We start from the raw sequence: 19,232 nt of genomic DNA, 5'->3' as shown, positions 1-19,232 counted from the left end.
AGTCCAGTCAAAAAGGATAATAAATCAACATATTTTGACCACAGACTCTAAAGGTCCTGGCTAATATCTGAGAGTGGTGTAACACTGGATTACCTGAATGGACGCCGCAGGGTACACAATGTTGGGAATTTAACTGGTATAAGCCTAAGCCGTGGAAGCTTTGGAGTTGTTTCCTTCTTGATTATTATGCCTTTCAGAGCACTTATTTTTAAAACACCAACACAGAACCTACTTAGAGAGACATACAGTTTTTGCATTTACTCACTTTTTGTCACACAATTTTCTTAAAGAAATATGTTGAAACAGTAACTTTGCTTATGCACGTACAGCACAAGGCTAAGATCTCTCCCCCTCCCTGACAAAGCAGAGCAATGGATTCCATTTAGCTGCACTGCCATTCAGTTCGACATCCAGCTGATTTTCTTGGCACTGACTCAGAGAGAGAAAAATGCCTTAACTATCCAATTCATTGGTTACTTTTTTAGCTCCGCTCTCAGTTCAGTCTCCAATATGGTATCGACACACACTGCCTTTCCTGGAAAAAATCTTTACCCATTTTTCATCAACTATTTTTTTTTAGACTTTACTTTTTCCTTTTGTGGGTAAAGTTATGACAGTCATCTCCATAAGTTAAACAAACATCAGTATTAAAAAGGCTGTTGCTTTAGATCGGTGTCATAAAAGGAAACAACTCGAGTTGTAGACTTTATAACATTTCTTTAAATCTGACTAATGACACCACAATCCTTGTGAGGCAAGATTACCGGCAGAGCACTTCCTGTTTGACCTTTAGACTCATGCTGGCATATGATCTTACATTTCTAGAATATTCTCATTTAAGAAAGGATTGTTAGCTTAGCTCACTTGTAGTATTCTGATTCTTTTTATGTTTCTGATGCAAACTTTCAGTACTTGTTGCATTATGGTCTCTTTTAACAGTAGTGCATGACTCAGACTGTCCTAGCTGCACATGAGGCGGCAATCCTGTCTCATACCTGAAGAGGTGAAAAGTCCTTTTTCCAGCCAGTGATATTATATCCTCTGGTAATTTACCCTACGGTCACACTTTGTCAACTCTGTGCCAGAAAAAGTTTATTTGGGATGAGGAGGATTGCCGCAATTTGATACTAAATTTCTTCCTTTAGGCAGGCACGCTCAGCTGTTAACTCCATTCACAGCTTAAATGCTGCACATGCGGCAATATAAAGGTGCTGATTTCATACCACTGACCAGGAGTAGATTTACTGGATATCATTAAATGGACTCCAAAACTAGCGGGTAAAGATTCACAGGTAAACATAGTCTTATTTTCATTGGTCAAAAGCCTAAAAGGCTGTAAGACCACCATCATGAAACGTCACCGTTTCAGTGCTAAAATGATATCATAGATCACGTTCTGCTGGATTTGGTAGGCTATTCAAATTTTTCCAGGGATCGTAGCCATCGTACCCTGGCACAGTTATTTAGTGCAACCTCTCATCACCTTTATATCAAGTCCAACAGCAGCTCAAAGGACAATCCAAGAGGGTTGTGAACACAGAAACTTCTATCATATTTCAGGCTTTAGTTTGTCCTATGCACTTGATGAATTACACCTTTGACACCTGCAAGCATTTAGGTCAAAGCACAAGTAAACATTAGTAAGCCATTTAACTGCTTCTTGATGTTTTAACCCGTTGTATTCAGAGCCAAGTCTATTATTAGGTAGAGGTCCGTTGCTTTGCCCAGAAACAATCCACTAGTTCATTTTTTAGCCCCTTAGCTGACATCACTGTCACTGCTCTGTCTGTAAGTGCTGTTTGTCTAAATACATAACAATGAAGGACCTGTCATATTCTAATAAAGTAGCAATTGTCTTGGCAATTCCATTTACAAGGTGACAATAAAAATCAGGTATCAGACATTACAACCTCACCTATGTGACCTACACAATAAAATCATCTTGTTATCACACGGTGGGATGTGCCACCTTTTCATCTAATATTAATACAAATAACAATAATACAACAAACAAAGATTCAAAAAAGGAGTGAAATATTGAAATCTAATTTAAATGTAATCTACACATACAGCACTGACAAGAAACAATCTTAGAATTCAATGTGTACTGTTGAATATTAGAATCCTACCAACCAAACAACTGTTAGTTAGTGATCTGATATCAGATAATCAAATCAATTGATATTATTTTACTAAAACTGGGAAGAAACCTGAAAACTGATCTTTTGGGCGATATGGTCCTTAGCAGCCATAAAATAATAATCGTGGCTGACTTTGATATTCATGTAAATGTTGATAGTGATAGCCTTAGCACAGGTGTCATGTCTTTATTGAACTCATTAGCTTCACACAGGGTGTAAACAAAACTACTCATAGCTTAAACCACACCCTGGACCTTGTTCTAACATATGGCCTTGAAGCTGAAAACTTAATAGTCTTACCAGAAAATTCTTTTCATTATCAGATAATTGTTTGATAACATTAAACTTCCTCCTACCTGACCAGAAGTTTGACTAATAGTGCTGGAGCTACATTTAAGGAAGCAATTCCGGCTGCTTTTAATTCAGCATCATATTTTTTTTATGAACATGAGTCACTCTGAGTTTGATCATTGTGTTATTAGCGATGTAGATTCACTGAGAGTTACTCATGGTTCCATTGCCCCCTCTGAAGACTTATTCCTTTAGCCCTCAACAGTTATAATTGCATGAGCTTTTTTAATGATAAAATCCTAAAAATTAGAGACGAAACTTAATACCTGATATTTACTTAATCTGAATTCAATTATTTCTTTGTCCATGCCGTTGACCAGTCTTTTAAATCTAACTCCAAGTTGGTTAAGATTTCATTTCAAATAGCAATTATTACACTTTTTTTTAGTCCCACAAGGTTCAGTGCTTGGAACCAATCTTTTTATCTAACATATGTTTCCAGTAGGTAATATTGTGAGGAAAACCTGCATATATTTTCATTGTTATGTAGATGATACTCAGTGATACATATCAATGAAGCCAGATGACATCTGTCAGTTATTTAAAGTTTTTGAGCTTGGTCCGAAGCACCTCCGAGAGACTTTCTAATTATGTATGTGTCCTAGATGGCATCAGGCTTGCATCCAGCACCCCTTTTAGGGAATCTGGTAGTCCTCGTTAATCAGGATATATCCTTCAACTCCAACATGAAACATGTCCACATGCATGTGTTACAGTCTAGATTGGATGAGGTTGTCTTTTATCAGGCTGCCCAAGTAAGCTCAGAAAGACTCTTCAGCTGGTTCAAAATGCTGCAGTTCATGAAAGTGATCACATTTCATGACCTTGACAGAAACCAACTTTAACAGAAGTCAAATGTTTAATTCATTATTTTTCAAATGAAGGTCGGAGTTAGACATTCATTAAAAAATTAGCACCATTAATTAACAATAAACGGATTCTTGTAGCCATAAATCTGTTTTATTCATTGTTGTTACAGTTACTTTCTTTGTTTCTATCCAGTTCTTTTTTTCTGCATTTATCACACTTTGCAAGCCCGAAACACTTTGCAGCAGACGATTCTGTCTGCCTAAAGATTTTCTTTGCCACTTTGCTAAACATTACTTATGGTGGATTCTTAGTTATTAATATTAATGGAGTAAGGTCTAGACCTGCTCTTTTTGTGAAGTGTTTTGAGATAACTTTGTTAGGAATTGGGGCTATACAAATAAAGACTGATTGACAGATTATCCTTGCTTACAGCTTTGTAAGGTCAACACCATCGAATACAGGTTCACCACTGTCACCTTCACCATGTACCAACACTACGTCATTATCTCTCCCTTTATCGGTCCATCACATGAGCCTTTTCCAAGCCGTGCTTTTACTTTCAACACCACTGTTTATGGAAGATTTTTTTTTAGGTCACCATTAAACATGGTGAGGTAACTATAATCAAGGAAACACAGACATGACGCAGTTCAGTGAGTGAATGCTAGAAAGCCTTGAAAGGAAATAATGGTGAAAAATGGACGTGGAATATCTGAGAGAAAAAATTAATCGAACCATCCGATTTTTAAAAAGTCTGGCGAATTAAATCCTCTTTTACATAGAAGTCCTGAATTTATGAGCTACTTCTTCAATCAGTAAAGTGCTTGTGATTTTGATGAAGGATATTTTTTGGTTTTGATAAACCTACTGTTTGGTTTAAATATGACTATGTCTTTAAGGCTGCCGGGTGAATATAAAGGTGATAATAATTCAATGTGTTTATATCAAGATATGGATATACATATGAGACAACCTTGTACAAATAATAATTTTACACATGTTGCTGCTTGAGAAACTGTATGAGAAAAAGAGAGAGTAGGAATAAGACAAAAAAAAAGAAGAAAAACTGCTCAATTTAGCAAGGACTGAAGACATCCTCACTGTAGGACTTGGTGGTAGTCATAGAAGCTGGCCGCTTTGCTCTCTGAGGACCTACTTATGCTCAGAGCGCAGCTGAAGTTAACACTCACTCATGCACACTAGATGCCTTGATCACCTAGGGCCAGATCCAGAGCCTGGGGGATTTTCAGCGTTGCTCAGTGACCTGTTGTGACCACCTGTTTCTGGGGCATTAACTCACCTTCCCCTCTTGTTTTCCTTCCAGTAACCACCTCTCTCCTCACCATTGCAGACCAGATGTGGTAAAGTAAGTCGTCTTTATCACATGTCAAAACCTTTTTTTCTAATTTTGAGACCTTTGTTGAACCATAAAGTTGGACATTTCTGACCCAGCTGCTGCTGCCCTCATTTTTTTGTCTTTTAGTTTTCTGGAAAGGACAATTCAATCAACAGTGGAGGAGCACCTCTTCGGTTTAAAGAGTTTTCGGGATCAGCATTTCGGTGACTGTGAGTTGACCTCGTGCCCACTGTCTCCAAGGTTGACACCAACTGCTCGACAGAGACGTCGACACCAAAGGGAGCAACAAGAGGAGGGGCTGGCACACAAAGACAGAAACAGGTAAAATGAGTCTGTCATCACTGGTCGTGGATGCCTGTTGTCCATGGATGCAACACTTTCTAATAATCTTATAAATTCTAATCACTTTTTTTTTTAGGAAATATGTCCTTGAAGTCTGACTTTCACACAATAGTTGTTAAATGTTTTTCACTGATTCAGTGAAAGCCCTTTCTTTCTTTGGTAGACAGATAAGAGTATGTTTAGCTTGCTGGTGGTGACTTGGGAGATGCTGTAGATCTAGATACAGTCAATGTGTGTCCCTTATTTAGTCTGATTGAAGTGCTGTTATTGTATACTCATACTCACCTCTCATTACTCTCTCATGACCATCACAGCACTTTAGTTATACCCTTCAGAACAATAAATGCAACTTTTTATTTCCAGTGTTTTCTTCTGTTTTAGAAGTTTCTTAGGCAGATAACGGACACTGCAGGAAGAGATTATTGCATTGTTTGATGTTGCCCACTAGGCTGAATAGTTTTCTCGGTGTCGCATTCACCATTAATTGAAAAGCAAAATAAAATGCCTTTCATTACTGAAGCCTAACCTCAGTGCCTCGGTGAAATACTACTACCTCCAGTTGGTGTTCTGTTAACAGATGACAATCAGGAGGTTTCATTCTGCAAAGGATCTCTTCCACTGAGACACAGTGCAGTGATATCAGCACTGTCAGCTTAGTAAGAAGCTAATCTCTGTTGCTGGAGAGTCTGTTTGATATGTGACACATGGATTAAAGGAGTGCATTAGTCCAAAGACTTCACAAACGGCAGTAAGAGTGTGGACAGTAAATAGGTGGTAAATAGAATTAGTGAAAAAGGCTAAACAGCTCATTGGCTGCAAGAGCTAATAAAGTATCAGGATGGCCCTGACTTTAAGATTTCTCATATATTTCAACCAATGTCATGCCAATACAGATAAAGCAGAGGAGCAACAGTTAAAGTGAGATTGATAGCAAATCTGCTTTCTGTTACGTCTGAGAACAGAGCTGCATCAGTCAGAGGCACGAACAAGGAGAACATCCCGTCAAGCAGTAGAAGCGGTTCACTCAGCGTGGGCGAGGATACAGACAGCAACGTGGACTCACAGGGAGGCCCGGGAGGTCACGCTGAGCGCACCCCCAAACCAAGGAAAAAACAAAGCCCAACGTTGGTGCAGCTCACTGACAACCAGGACGCCCACACAGTGAGTCATCACGCTTCTTATTTGTGATTTCTCACATTCTTGGCTCAGATGAATCTCGACCAGCCTCCTCTGTTATTATTTGCTCTGCTTCCCTTTCCACTTTATCCCCACTCTCACTAAAACAGCTATTTTTCTGTTGTTTTTAAAGCAATATCACAGATGCTTTTGATGGAAAGGAATTCTTATTTCTTACCAGCGTTATGGACGTAGAAACAGTACATAAGGGATGTGATTGCGACACGGCTGATTTCTTCTTGAACACCTGCAAATAATTGTTAGTGGCAGGAAACATGAATCACTGAATGCAAACAGCGGCAGTATAGAAGATGACAGGAAGTAATGCAGCTGCCTAATGGTTGTGATTATGCAGTGGCTTGCAGCATGCCCCACTCATTAACCTCTTCTTTCCAGTGAGAGTGCAAGTGTGAGGGCCAATTGTGAGTGCACAATTAGCTGTAGCTTTTATCAATTGAAAACGATCATGCACAAGAGCGCGTCTTGTCCTTTAATCTGTTTCCATGTGAAAACTCGAGACCACAATGTTCTGAACTTTTAAGTTCTGAAAAGGTTTCAGCATTTAGTAAATGATTTGGTCCTATCCCCCATTGTTTTCGTTATCTGCACTAAATGTCCTTTTCGCATTCAGATACATATTAACAATGCCATAAAAAACACATGCTGGAGTCACCGACTCAAATACTGATGAACATTGTTTTGTTTTTTTTCTTTTAAGAAGCATTTCCTCTTCAATCCATTCTGATCCTTCGGTCTATAAAACAACCAATATAAAAACGGTTTTGAAAGAAAAACAGAGTTTGTTTTATGTTCTAGTAAAGGCCTCAAAATCAATGGTGTAGAAATGAAAGTGTTTGAAATACTTCCTGGTTGTTGCTTCTGAAATGTGTGGATCTGTTAGATTTAGATAAGGGCTGCACAATTAATCCACATTTCATTGTTAGTGCGATATGAACATTTCATATAAACACATCACAGAGTCTCATTTCAATGCAGTAAACATTTTAAATAAACAAACACTGATTTCTCACTTGAAATGTGGACCTGCTGGATGGAGGGCCTTTAGATCAGTGGTCTGACAATACAAGCAACTTTAAGAAGTCACTTTTGGCTTTCGGAAGTGAAGTTGAGAGTTTAAAGAGTCACCCTCGTCATCTCCGCTCAACAGTGGGGCTGAAAAGCAGTCAAAAAGTCACACCCAGGAAATAAAGCGTGCCATGTCGCTATAGCAACATTCTCCTGTCCTCACAGACTCTTCCTCACTACTGCTGCATGTCGTTAAGTTATTCTTAACACTTTCTAATGGACATTTGAGCTGTCGCTCTGGAGGAGTGATGGAAATAGATTTGTTGGGTTTACACTCCCACACTCAAGGAACAGAATCCTCATGCCAACCTCTTTATGCAACAGTGCAGATGACACAAGATGCCTTGACGTAAATATGTAATGTATGTGATAGATGGCACATGGGCACAGTCATGATTGGCTGGGCCAATGTTGTGCTGAAGGGCTTATAGCAGAGCTTTGATGGAAGCGAGGGTCTGTTGTGAACTTAAGTTGAGTCAATAAGGGGAATTAAGGGCTCTGACCGCCTCTTAGAGTCAATGCATCATTTTAAATTGCATCATTTCACAAGAACAGCCCTTTTCGTGTTTTTTTGTATCCCTGCTGGCAGTGTACAGTAGCTTTGAGCATATCAGTGTGGTTATGTTGGTCCTTCAGTGGAATATGTACACAACCTGAACATGAAGTAACATATATTTGTGTACGGGCATTCATAGTTGTTAGGGGATAAATCTTCATCATGTGATCCCTTCGCTATTTGACCACTTTTGTGTTGAAGTGTTTGCTTTAGTGTGAAATGTCTCAATAACTTTCAGGTGGATGAATTGTGTTCCAGAAATCTGTGTGGTATGCTGACACAGAATATTTCACTTTCATTTCCCAGTTCAATGAATGTGTTGAGACACCAGGAATAAAGCACATGGAGACAGTTCAGAAAAGGTAAGCTCCTCCAACCTCAACTTGATCCATATTTTTTATTTTTTAAGTTTTTTACGATTATTATGATTATTGGTGAATTTACTTTTCTCTCATCATTTTACACTTTCCTCACAAACGGACAATTTATAGCACTGTGCAAAAGTTTGTTTTTTTACATTGATAAGCTATTGGTTGCCACTAGTAGCTCTTCATGTTATCTTCAGAGATCAGTTTGGCATACTGTGATGTTTATAACACACACGTTATCTGATAAAGGCAGACAAAGCAAATATAGACCAGTGTGTCTGGGAGGGAGGGAGACACCATATCTTGCTCTCTGAGGTTGATTCAGTTTAAGCTCACGTGGTCAGTCAGAGCTTCTTTGCTGAGGTGCTTTTTCTTCTGGTTTTTCAGGAATGACATTTCAAGAAAAGATTGCCTCCCCTCTCCTCCTCAGGTATGTTCAAATTCACGAGTTTTCTTGGCCCCTCTCTTGCCTCTTTGTTTTTTTTGTTTTTTTTAAAATTCCTGTTTCAGCTATCCTCTTAACTCCTCTTCAGAAGTGGATCTGCTCTGCCATGCATGCACCACTGCACAAAAATAGAGCGTCAGATTTTTGGAGAAAAAGGAAGTGCTGAATATTTAATATCAATGATGTTATGGTACTGACAGAAATATGTTATCAGCGGCAAGTTTCAAAAAGCACAAACTTCCAAATCATCGATGCTGGCTAAGATTGAAGCTTTTCTTTAGCCAGTCCCTTATCTAGTTCCTAAAATACACTTCTGAAAATGGCTCGATGGAAAAAAAACAACTTTCCTTAATGAGTTAAGATGAACTGGAGGAACAAGCCTAAGAGCTGTGTGTATTGTTGGACACTAAAAGGCATTAAGAACAAATATCACAGAATCTCACATCAGGGTAAAAAGATATAAGTATAAAAGGAATTTACAAATACAAATATGACATGAGATAAATTTAAGTCAGGTGCAGTGAGAGATAAATGATGTGATGAGCCTTTAAATATTATGTGATGTAGAAAAATGTCCAATAGCTGATGTTGTTTGGACCAGCATGATAATAACCTTCTTAAGAGCATGTGTTCAGGGCTTTGTAACGCTACTTCTTCAGATAATCTGAACAGAAACTCCCTGCTGTTCCACAGAAACTTCCCATTTTACCTTTGACTGAGATGAGATTCGAGATGAAAGGGATCTTCCCACTGTTCTTACAGTAGTAATAAGTCAGCTGATAGAAACATTGTGTCTGTACTTTTGATTTTGTCCCCGTGGCTGTAAGCAGAAGGAAACAAGTAACCGTCTCCATCTGCTCGTCTCCAGATTTAATCTGGACCAGCATCATAGAACGGCATTATGCAGCACAGCACCAATATGGTCAATCTCTTTCTAAAACAGCCCAGATGGATTTTAGTAACAGCCAAAGCTGCAGCTCTGCACACTGACCAACACCACACTGTGCCACACTGAGCGGCCATCTGGAGCCAGCGTGGTGCCACCATCTCCCTGCTCTTCATTAAAGCCTGGTTACCACATGAGGAACTGAAAGACATGGTGACCTCCTCGCCTACAGCAGATTTATTTTCCTGATACAAACAGATTAACTTGTGTTTACCTGCTGTTTGTAATAGAGTATTTTGGTGATTTGGCCCAAGTGTATTCATTTACTCTCTTCATTTAAAGAGGGCATATTATCCCCTTTTTCACCTTTTCAAACAGTCCCCTGTGGTCTAAATGAAACATGTGTGCTGTGCTTTGGTCCAAATATAACATAAACCAAGCACAAGAGGAGGTTTGTGACCCTGTAGAAACTGGCATTCTCAGAACGCTCTGTTTTGTTGTGTGCGTCTCTTTAAATGCAACGAGAGCCCCCTGAGTTTTCCCAGTGGACGTCACTCCTTAACTAGCTTGAATAAAAATGGCAGACCTGCGCAAAAGTTTTGCTCTAGGCGGGGAGTGGAGTCCAAGTGTGGAGATATGAGGGGAGGGGAGGGGAGGGGATTTTTTTCTACCAGAATCCCACTATGACATCACAAGGAGAACAAATTTGAAATGGAGCATTTTTGTCTGTGTCGTAAGACTTACACAGACCCCAAACAAAAGATTGGACGGGTTTATAGCACATTTTGTGGATCAGTAGACACTCAGGTTACCCAAATATGTACGTTGTATTTGTGGATTTTTCATGATATGTCCCCTTGAAGAGCAAATTTGGTTGTTATATTTTAATTTCAAACAGCTGGTTAAACAAAGTCCTGCAAAGAAGATTCATTTGAGAAAAAATGTTATGTCATTAAAGAATGTTAAATTACAATCTGCCTAAATTAAGGTTAAGTAGATAAAACTAAACAATACGACATCACATCACTCATTTCCTTTTTTTTAAACTAGAAGTTGATCAATTAGAATATAATCAGGCTATGATGTGATGTGAGTCGTTAAAAGGTAATGAAGGGCCTAACACTTCTCACATTTAGCACATTTGTTTCTTTAAAGTCTTAACCTCACAATGCCTGAATATAAGCTTTGATGTATTCTAAATGTCAACATGCCCATATGTTTTTAGTTTCAGTCTCAGTTAACCAACACCGTGTGACTCCTCCATGATAACATCATGTACCTACAACTGTAGATATCTGATAGGAAATTATGGTTAATTCATAACAATACTAATGTCAATCAAATGCATACATAAATACTTCATGATACTTTTATTCTAAAGGAATATTGTTTTTGTTAGCTTCATATATTTATTCAAGAGTACAGGAAAACACCGACTCTTGCAGAAGCAGTGTCCAATGTACAGGACACGTGTATGTGTAGCGTGCCAAGGCAAACTTCCACAGTGCCTGGGTAGGCTTTGATACATGACGAGGGACTTTTTTTCATAACAGTTGTTTGTGTGTCTGAGTGTGTGTGTGTGTAAATATGCTTTGCAACACACAGATGGTGTAAAAAAAAAAAAAAAAAAAATGATGCGTTCAAGGTTGTGTTCATGTTTGTGCTAGATCAGCAAAATCTCCTTTCAATTCCAAATTGTGTTTGTTTGTACACTGTCTGTAAACGCCCCAAAACACAGCTTAATCATTGTCTAATGTAACCCCCCCCGACACACACACACACACACGTATAAAACACTCACACATAGTAAGTGTGTCTTTCTCTCCCTCCCTTGCACCAGCTGGACCTTACATGATGATGTAATCATGGTGGTAGTGTGTTTGAGCGAGCTGATGTTCCAGGGAATAGAGTGCAGCGTGTGTGTGTGTGTGTGTGTGTGTGTGTGTGTGTGTGTGTGTGTGTGTGTGTGTGTGTGCGTGTGCGTGTGTGTGTGCGTGCACGAACATTTGAATTAAATGCGAACGCTGCAGGATCACAGTAACATCTGTGCTCCTGTTAATCCCCCCACGTTTCTGCTCAGAGCATCTTAGAGTGGGTTAACATTGTCCTCTCCAGTCATTCCAGATAGCAGTGATTCTGATGATTCATGACATCGATTGCTGAATGATAACTCAGTTAAAAAAAAAAAAAAGCATCATAATCCAATCAGCCAGTCCTTCATCAAACTGCTTTTAATGTGTCATTTACATTTAAGAGGATACAACAACAAAAGTGCAGCTCCAAGAGCAGCTTTTTCTATGATGTCACGATGGGTTGTTAACATGTTCTTCTTTACCTCTGAGACTCCTCATTACATAACATTCGCCCAGAAGACCCTTCTGGATAGACCCTAATGAGTCCAGACTTAAGCTGCATGAGTAGCATCAGCTGAGCTGCTCACACTAAACAAGACAGCGCTCAAAGACGAGTAATTAACATGAAGTCGTGAAGAAGAAAGAACAGACGACCTGCTGATAAACCATGAACGCGTTTACTTTAAATAAAGACTTACTAGTGAGAATACTTTAAAACAAGTGTCATTATACATGATGAGGCTGTACAAATGACTCTACATCCCATAAATGACATCACAACATCTCTAAAAATAAATATAACACTTCTTGGCACTTTGCTTCAGAACAACTAGAAAGAGAGGATCATTATCAGCAGGGCAGTGCAAGAACAGACTGACGAAGAAGATATGTCTGTACAGAGGCCACAAAAGCTTTTTATTTCATCACAGTTAGAGATCTATTTCAGGTCAAATAAAAAAATGACCCTCTGAAGAAGACCTCTGCTTCAAAGTGTTGTGATTGTGATGGAATAAAAACGTATGGCATTTGAGCAGGAGTGTGGGCAGATCTTCTTCCTCAATAAAGGCATGTTGCCCTTGACATTAGGTCAAGCACAGGTGGAAATAAAAAAAACGATAATAATGATGTCCAAATGTCATTTAGCGACCTAAGTGTCAGGATCCTGGAATGATTTAATCTGGCACACAGTCACTCTGTGCTGATGACTCACCGAGCCAGCAGAAGAACAGAACTGGCATACAGTCGTCAGTAACACCTGTGCTTTTCCTGACAGGTGACAACGTTCGCTGGGAAAACTGTTGGTTTTGTGAGATATTTAACCAGCCTTTTAATCAGTCCCAGATATATCATATTATTTGTAACATGACAAACTGAACACTGACACACTCAAGAAATGTGATCCTTGAGTTTGCTTTGGGGATTCTTTGTTCCTTATTTTGACGTGTTACTTCTGTGTTTGATAAGAGAGCTGATTTGCTTGTTTGCGCCCTGGGTCGAGGAGCTGAAATGACTGATTGTGTCATTTAAAGGAATATGTTTGGGGTTTTTGTTGCACCGATGATGAGGGGAGCTGGCCTCTGCTGGTGAGGCCTGTACTCTGACTACATCACACCAACTTTACTTCACATAAAACAGCTGAAGCAAATTGAGAAGTCCTTGTTTTCGGGGCCTTCTGCAGTTCTCTTCAGCTCGTGAACACAGTCACACCTGAGACTAATTATTCTGTTCCACTCTAATCTCACCTAAATCTGCCAACAAAAACAACTCCGTCTGATGAACAACAACAAAAAAACAAAACAAGGGGCTGTTGTAACCAGATTCGCGTGCACCCCTTCCTGTAAGCTGTCTGTGGCGTTTATCACATCTTGTAGCAGTGTGCCTTGATCTGTTTCTCCTAAAAATAGCTTGGTCCCACGCCCAGACAGCAGTAATGGGACCCCACTGGCTTAGCATTAAGTGATCCAGGGGCACGCTCTGAATGAATGACCAGCTCGGTATGCTGTTCCCCCAAATTATTTACATTATACTAGTGTTCCATTACATGGCGTTAATTATGGGAAAGCACAGAGGCGGTGAAGAAAGTTTGGGCTCAGAGTTAAGAGACGGGAACCTGGTGGATGATAATTAACAGTAGAAGGATGTAGAAGCTTTCTGTGAGATGTCTCTGCCATGAGCGTGTTTGCTTGCAGTAAGACGGAGTTAGAGGAGAAAAAAAAAAATCACTCAGTCAGCGTACGTGTACTGGCTCACATTCTGCCTGTGTTTTTTTTTTTTTCTTGTCCTTGCCTCACTCCCTCCCTGCCCCTCGAACGCCCCTCCCTTCTGCTCCTACTGCTGTGAAACAAACAAGTCCATGGGCAGAGCAAGGGTGGGGAAAGATATGCATGTCAGGAAGGAGGGAAAGCAAAACCGAACTACTGTGAGAGAGAAAACAAGAGAGGGGAGAAGGGAGGAGGAAGAAGAGAAAGGGAGGTGTGAGGGATTCCAGTGGGTGAAAGACGAGGCGGAGCCTAGATCTTCCAGCTCCCTCACACACAGCCAAAGGCTTATGGGCGGATGTTTTGGCCTCAGAGGCAGCCAATGGCAAGCAGGGTGCAGCCCCCTCTGTTAGGGCAGGGCCAGTCTCAGGGAGTGTGTGGCTGAACTTAAAGAGTGTGTTCACAAGCTGCTCGACGTTGTTGAGCGCTCTTTTCTTTTTCTCTCATGGTTGTGCAGACGCTTAGGATGAAGATTCAGGAGTCGCCCATCACTTGTGACATGGGGAGGGTGAGCGGAGAGGTGCGAGCCTCGGAACTGGACTGCGAGAAGACAAGCTGTGAGGATGTGCCCCGACTGGACCTGACAGCACTGACTGAGGAAAACAACTGGGGAGGTGAGTCTGCAGGCCAGCCTTTTAGTTCACTCTTACATGGAACTCACCATTGTGAAAGGATCTTATACGATCTGGAGTAAACACTTTTTCTCTCTAACATGCCCAGGCATTGCACTCCCTCCACAGCCAGCTCTGCACATGGCTGTCTCGGTAGCAGCTGCACACCTTCTGCTTCCTCCCACTCCTCCTCCTCCTCCTCCTCCTCTTCCTCCTCCTCCTCGTCCTCGTCCTCCTGATGCAGCTCCTTCTGCTTCCCCTGTAGGATTTAATAGTAAAAGATCCTCTTAAGTTCTCTAGCCACCTATATCTGGAGGGGGAAACTCACACTGGAGACATGTTTGTTTGCTCAGCTCATGAGATAAGGCAGCACTGCAGACAATGTGTTGTTTTGTTGCTGTTGAATTAAACCACACGGGAACCTTGAGTGCTGTGTGACTATGTGTAAAACGTAAACATGTCAAATAGGTCCGATTGTAAAGTAAAGAGCTCCTCCTTTGCTTTCATATAAAAGAGTTTGTTTTCTCAGTTAGTTGGCAGCTTCTGGCACAGGATTTTCCCTAAGGCTCATCTGCTGCTGCAATTCCCAGTAAATATTAACGATTATATGTCAGTGTGAATGGTGATAACAGCGTAGCAGGCGGCCAGCCGTAGAATTCTCGGCTCAGATTGAAAGCATTTGCGGACCATGGTTGAAATTGTCACACTTGTGCTCCATTTAATAAGCACCATGGTTGCTCAGTCACTCCAGGAATAGTGAGGTTGGAGGCTTCTCTCCACATGTATTCAGTTGCAGCTTCGCACAAGCTCCAAGTTAAATACAGGATGCCGTTTTTTTTTTTTTTTCCTGTGTTATTGATGCTGGCATATCAGGTGTCATTTTGAATGCAGTGTTTGCAGATATAGTCACGAGTGCACCATTCACGTGTCTTTCCCTCCTGTTTGCCTTCAGACCTCTTTGAGTTTATAATTAAAGTGTTTGTATACGCACGGCTGCCGTGTTGGTTGGAAAGGAAATTGTGCACCGTCTGTGCACTGACACTGAATGTTTTGTTATGATGTTGCAACACAGAGGTGGTGGGTGGATGCTTCTGCATTGAGCAGTGAAAGCTGCATGTTTTTGCTCCATTGTATACTGGAATGATATCCAACAGGTTCATTCTTCCAGTGAAATACAGTTAAAAGGCTTGTTGCAGCACGTTCCTCTCCAAACTCAGGGCCTGACTTCCACCAGCCACACCGATCACTATTTCCTCTTCGGTGCAAAACTGTTCCACTCCTTTAAAACCCATCAACTCCAGCAGGCTCAGGCCATGAGCAGATTATTGCACGTTTTGTGGAGCTCTCTTGTGGCCAAATGTGATACATCAAAAACAGGTCTCGAGAGTTTCTTGTTGCTGTGCAGGGTTGGCTGCATGAGTGAAGACATGTCACATACTGTACTTTAGTAATTTGGCTGTAATCCAAATGTTGCTTTTTTTTTTTCCTCTCATAAAAGATCAGAGAAAAAAAATCACATTACGTTTAAGGGGAGTTATTGTGCAGCAGTTTTGCAAAGAAGAAATAGTGCAGATAAAAGATCAATAATGGTGCAAAAAAAATAAATGTGCTTAATGCTGAAGTTGACTGTGACTGTCTCAATCTGAAGTAAATCCTGGTGGGTTAATGGTGATGTGTGAGTGTCGCTGTCTTTGATTGTGTGTGCATTTAAACACTTCTTGCTTGAAGGAGGATGGAACAGATCTGTTTGTACAAGAAAAATGTTTAACCCACATGGCAGACGACAACACAAAAAAAAAAAAACCAACATTTTGCTAGTTTATAGTTTAGTTCATGGCGTCCTCCCTCTTCACAAACCTTCCTCTGTACATTCTGTCCTGAATCTGTAACGAAGCTCATGGCAGCGAGGACGCCACTGTTGGGCTGCATGATCGGCTGTGACGGACGCTTCATACATACAGTCTCTCCTCTCTGAACACATCGGAGCCTGAAGCCTGCTTGTACAGTGTGATTACATTTGTGTCATTGAGTTGTTTAAAGTTGAACTTTTTTTTTTTTTCTCGCCACAGTTGATGTTTACTCTTCACAGAGCCAAAGGGAGATTTGTGTTCAGGCTACATGATCCAAGATAAATACGCAGTTATTAGAGCTTTATAAATGTTCTAAACACTGTCAGGACGATGTTTGCACACTATACACAAAGTGTCACTCTGGACCAACAGGCTTGTTGATGAATGAGGGCATTAGGCAGTGGTGCGAGACCTTTGTCCCAGTACAATTTGTGCCAGCGCCTGGCAAGGTGACCCAATATAAGATAAGATAAGGAGCCAGCCTGGAGATGTCTAATATCAAAAACTATACAAAATACCAAAAAACCACATGTTGTTGAAACATATGTGCCATCTGATGTGTCCTGGCCTGTGTGCCTTGATGGGAGATGCTCGTTCTCTTGACTTATCCCTCTCCCTGTTTCTTCATCTTTTCTTCTTACAGATACTCCCTTCTTTAGCACAGCCTTTCTCGATTTCAAAAGCATTTTCCATCTAAGTTTCTGTGATGGTAAGTGTTAACGCTTCATCATCATCATCGTCGTCAGTGCTGACTTTGCTTCGCTGCTAACAACGTTAGAGAGAAAGGAAAAAGAAAAGGCTCTGTGAATGACCTTTTCCCTGCATGGCAACATGCTTGAATGATCTGGAACATTGTGGCCGAAGCGTTGCACACACAACAACCTTTAGTTTTTTTTAGGGTTTTTTTTTGCTTCATTAGTCCAGTTTAATCCTGAACCATCAGCGAGTGGTTGATTTAAGGGATTAATTTCAAATGCCATGGAGCCTTAGTGGCCGGCCACACCGCAGCGCCTCTCAGAGCCAGATAATAAAGCTGTAAGGAAGACGCTCACCTGCTGCTGTGAGCGAGCACTAACACGCCAAGGGAGCGGCTCTTTGACAAACTGCACGTATCGAGAAGCTCAGGAGGTCCTCCGGGACGAGAGCTGGAATTTGAGCAAAACGTCTTCTCGTCCGCACAAACTCACCACGGCTTAGAGAAAACATTCACGTGCACTTTTAGACTGGGAGTGGATGTTTTCTCGTGCGATTCCTGACACCTTGAATATTTACACAGACAGTTGGTTTTCTTCAGACCTTGTTTCCACTCCCTCTAACAACTCCTCGCTGTTTTTCTTTCCCTGAAATGATGCATTATTGTTCCTGCTGTGTGGCATGTTTTCACACAGTTTACATCCATTCCTCTGTCTAGCCTCTCTCTCTCTCTCTCTCTCTCTCTCTCTCTCTCTCTCTCTCTCTCTCTCTCTCTCTCTCTCTCTCTCTCTCTCTCTCTCTCTCTCTCTCTCTCTCTCTCGTGCTTGGGAAGGCACACTGCTCACCAAGCCGAGTGGAAACTTAAACACAAACTCACTGTATGTCCCAGCAGGGGTCGCGCCCTGACATTATCCCATGGAGAGACGGGCATTATTAATAGCTTGGGGATTGTAAGGGGTATCTGCATGGCTATTTTCACCAGACATAATTATTGCCAGAGTGGAGACTTTAACCACCAGGGGACACAAAGAGGGAGGGGTGTGTGTGTGTGTGTGTGTTGGGTGGGGTGTATTTCCCACAGCTTCTGAACAACATCTGCTGTTGTCGAGTTCATCACGTCCGCTGACATTAACGCAGCAAGAAAGAGCGCAAAAAGATTTCTTCTGGACTTTTTTTTTTTCAGAGCAGACTTCAGAAAGTTCAGAAAGAAAATATTCCGCAGAATAAATCAGTGACTTGAGCGAAACCTGAAAATGAATCTGTGGTTTAAATAAGTAAGTAAGTATCACGAAGTGAAAGTCCTTTGTGTCTGGTTCAAAACAGGTCTGATAAAGGATATGAAAGGATTCTGCAGATTTCATTTTGGATTAAGAGCAACATTGTGTTAAGCTCCACCTGTGAGAGACGGTTTTATCCTTTTATTCTGGAGCTCTTTGTGATGACACGGTGATTCTGTTATTTCTGTCCTGAAGACACGTGATGGCTTCAGCATGAACTGCATTTACAAACAAGATCCCCTGACAAACCTGTCCTTTATGTACACATCTGTCCACAGCTTTTACCTGACTGCAGATTGAAACAAACGTGTCATGTTTTAAACCCAACGCTCTTCCCCACTGCTCTTCAGAACCGGTGCCGGCGTACTCACTGCAGAGGGAGAACATGGACCGAGAGGAGGCCAGGCTGTCCCCTCACGCAGGAGGCCGTCTCATCCGCCAGCTGCTGGAGGAGGACAGTGACCCGATGCTGTCTCCTCGCTTCTACGCCTACGGACAGTGCCAGCAGTACCTGGATGACACCGAGGTGCCTCCGTCGCCACCAAACTCACACTCATTTGTCAGGTAAGTGCTCAGCGTGGATGTGTTCGTGCAGAGCGGAGAGAAGGATTCCGCTCTGGTTTTAAGAACCGTTCCGTTTTCTCTCCCAGTCGCAGAAGGAGTTCGTCTCTCGGCTCCTGTGACGATGAGAAAGAGGAGTTGACGTCCGCCCAGCTCACAAAGAGGATCCATATACTGAAGAAGAAGATCCACAGGTTTGAGGAGAGGTTTGAAGAGGACCGCAAATACAGGGTGGGTATAGAAAAGACGGCTGATACATTCATGAAATGATCAAAACATAACCTGCCTTCAAATTCATGAAAAAAGGTCTGCGTTTTAATTCATGGCTTCCCCCCCCCCGCAGCCCTCCCACAGCGATAAAGCTGCAAACCCAGAGGTGCTGAGGTGGGTAAACGAACTGGCCAAGCTTCGTAAAGAGCTAAAAGGTAAGACAAAGGCATTAATCACACGCCGAAAACACATGAAAAAGGAAATAAAAGATCATCAATAAATGAATAAATCAGTAAAAAGCCATTCACTCCTTTCTCCTCCATTTCTCAGAACAAAAGCTGATCAAGTCTGAGGAGGACCTGCCGCCTCTCACCCGCCAGCGCAGCAACACTCTGCCCAAA

The 19,232-nt window shown here is 41.4% G+C and overlaps 1 protein-coding gene across 4 annotated transcripts in view; it reads left to right on the top strand.

Moving 5' to 3' along the window:
• fam13a (family with sequence similarity 13 member A) overlaps positions 1–19,232 on the top strand; it is a gene marked incomplete at its 5' end in the record, with an annotated part of 50,825 nt that overhangs the window by 26,193 nt on the left and 5,400 nt on the right. For all 4 annotated transcript variants that reach the window (XM_079336882.1, XM_079336883.1, XM_079336881.1 and 1 more), the window contains 10 exons: positions 4,627–4,668; positions 4,786–4,980; positions 5,964–6,162; positions 8,126–8,181; positions 8,575–8,617; positions 14,087–14,243; positions 18,411–18,624; positions 18,711–18,852; positions 18,965–19,046; positions 19,162–19,232. In XM_079336882.1, coding sequence (XP_079193008.1) covers positions 4,627–4,668; positions 4,786–4,980; positions 5,964–6,162; positions 8,126–8,181; positions 8,575–8,617; positions 14,087–14,243; positions 18,411–18,624; positions 18,711–18,852; positions 18,965–19,046; positions 19,162–19,232 — 1,201 coding nt within the window. The remainder of the gene's footprint in view (positions 1–4,626; positions 4,669–4,785; positions 4,981–5,963; positions 6,163–8,125; positions 8,182–8,574; positions 8,618–14,086; positions 14,244–18,410; positions 18,625–18,710; positions 18,853–18,964; positions 19,047–19,161) is intronic.

Source organism: Symphodus melops (assembly GCF_947650265.1).
Source record: "Symphodus melops genome assembly, chromosome: 2".
Lineage (NCBI taxonomy): Eukaryota > Metazoa > Chordata > Actinopteri > Labriformes > Labridae > Symphodus > Symphodus melops.
The sequence above is the reverse complement of the archived record's forward strand: the minus strand, read 5'-3'. Positions and strand labels throughout refer to the sequence as shown.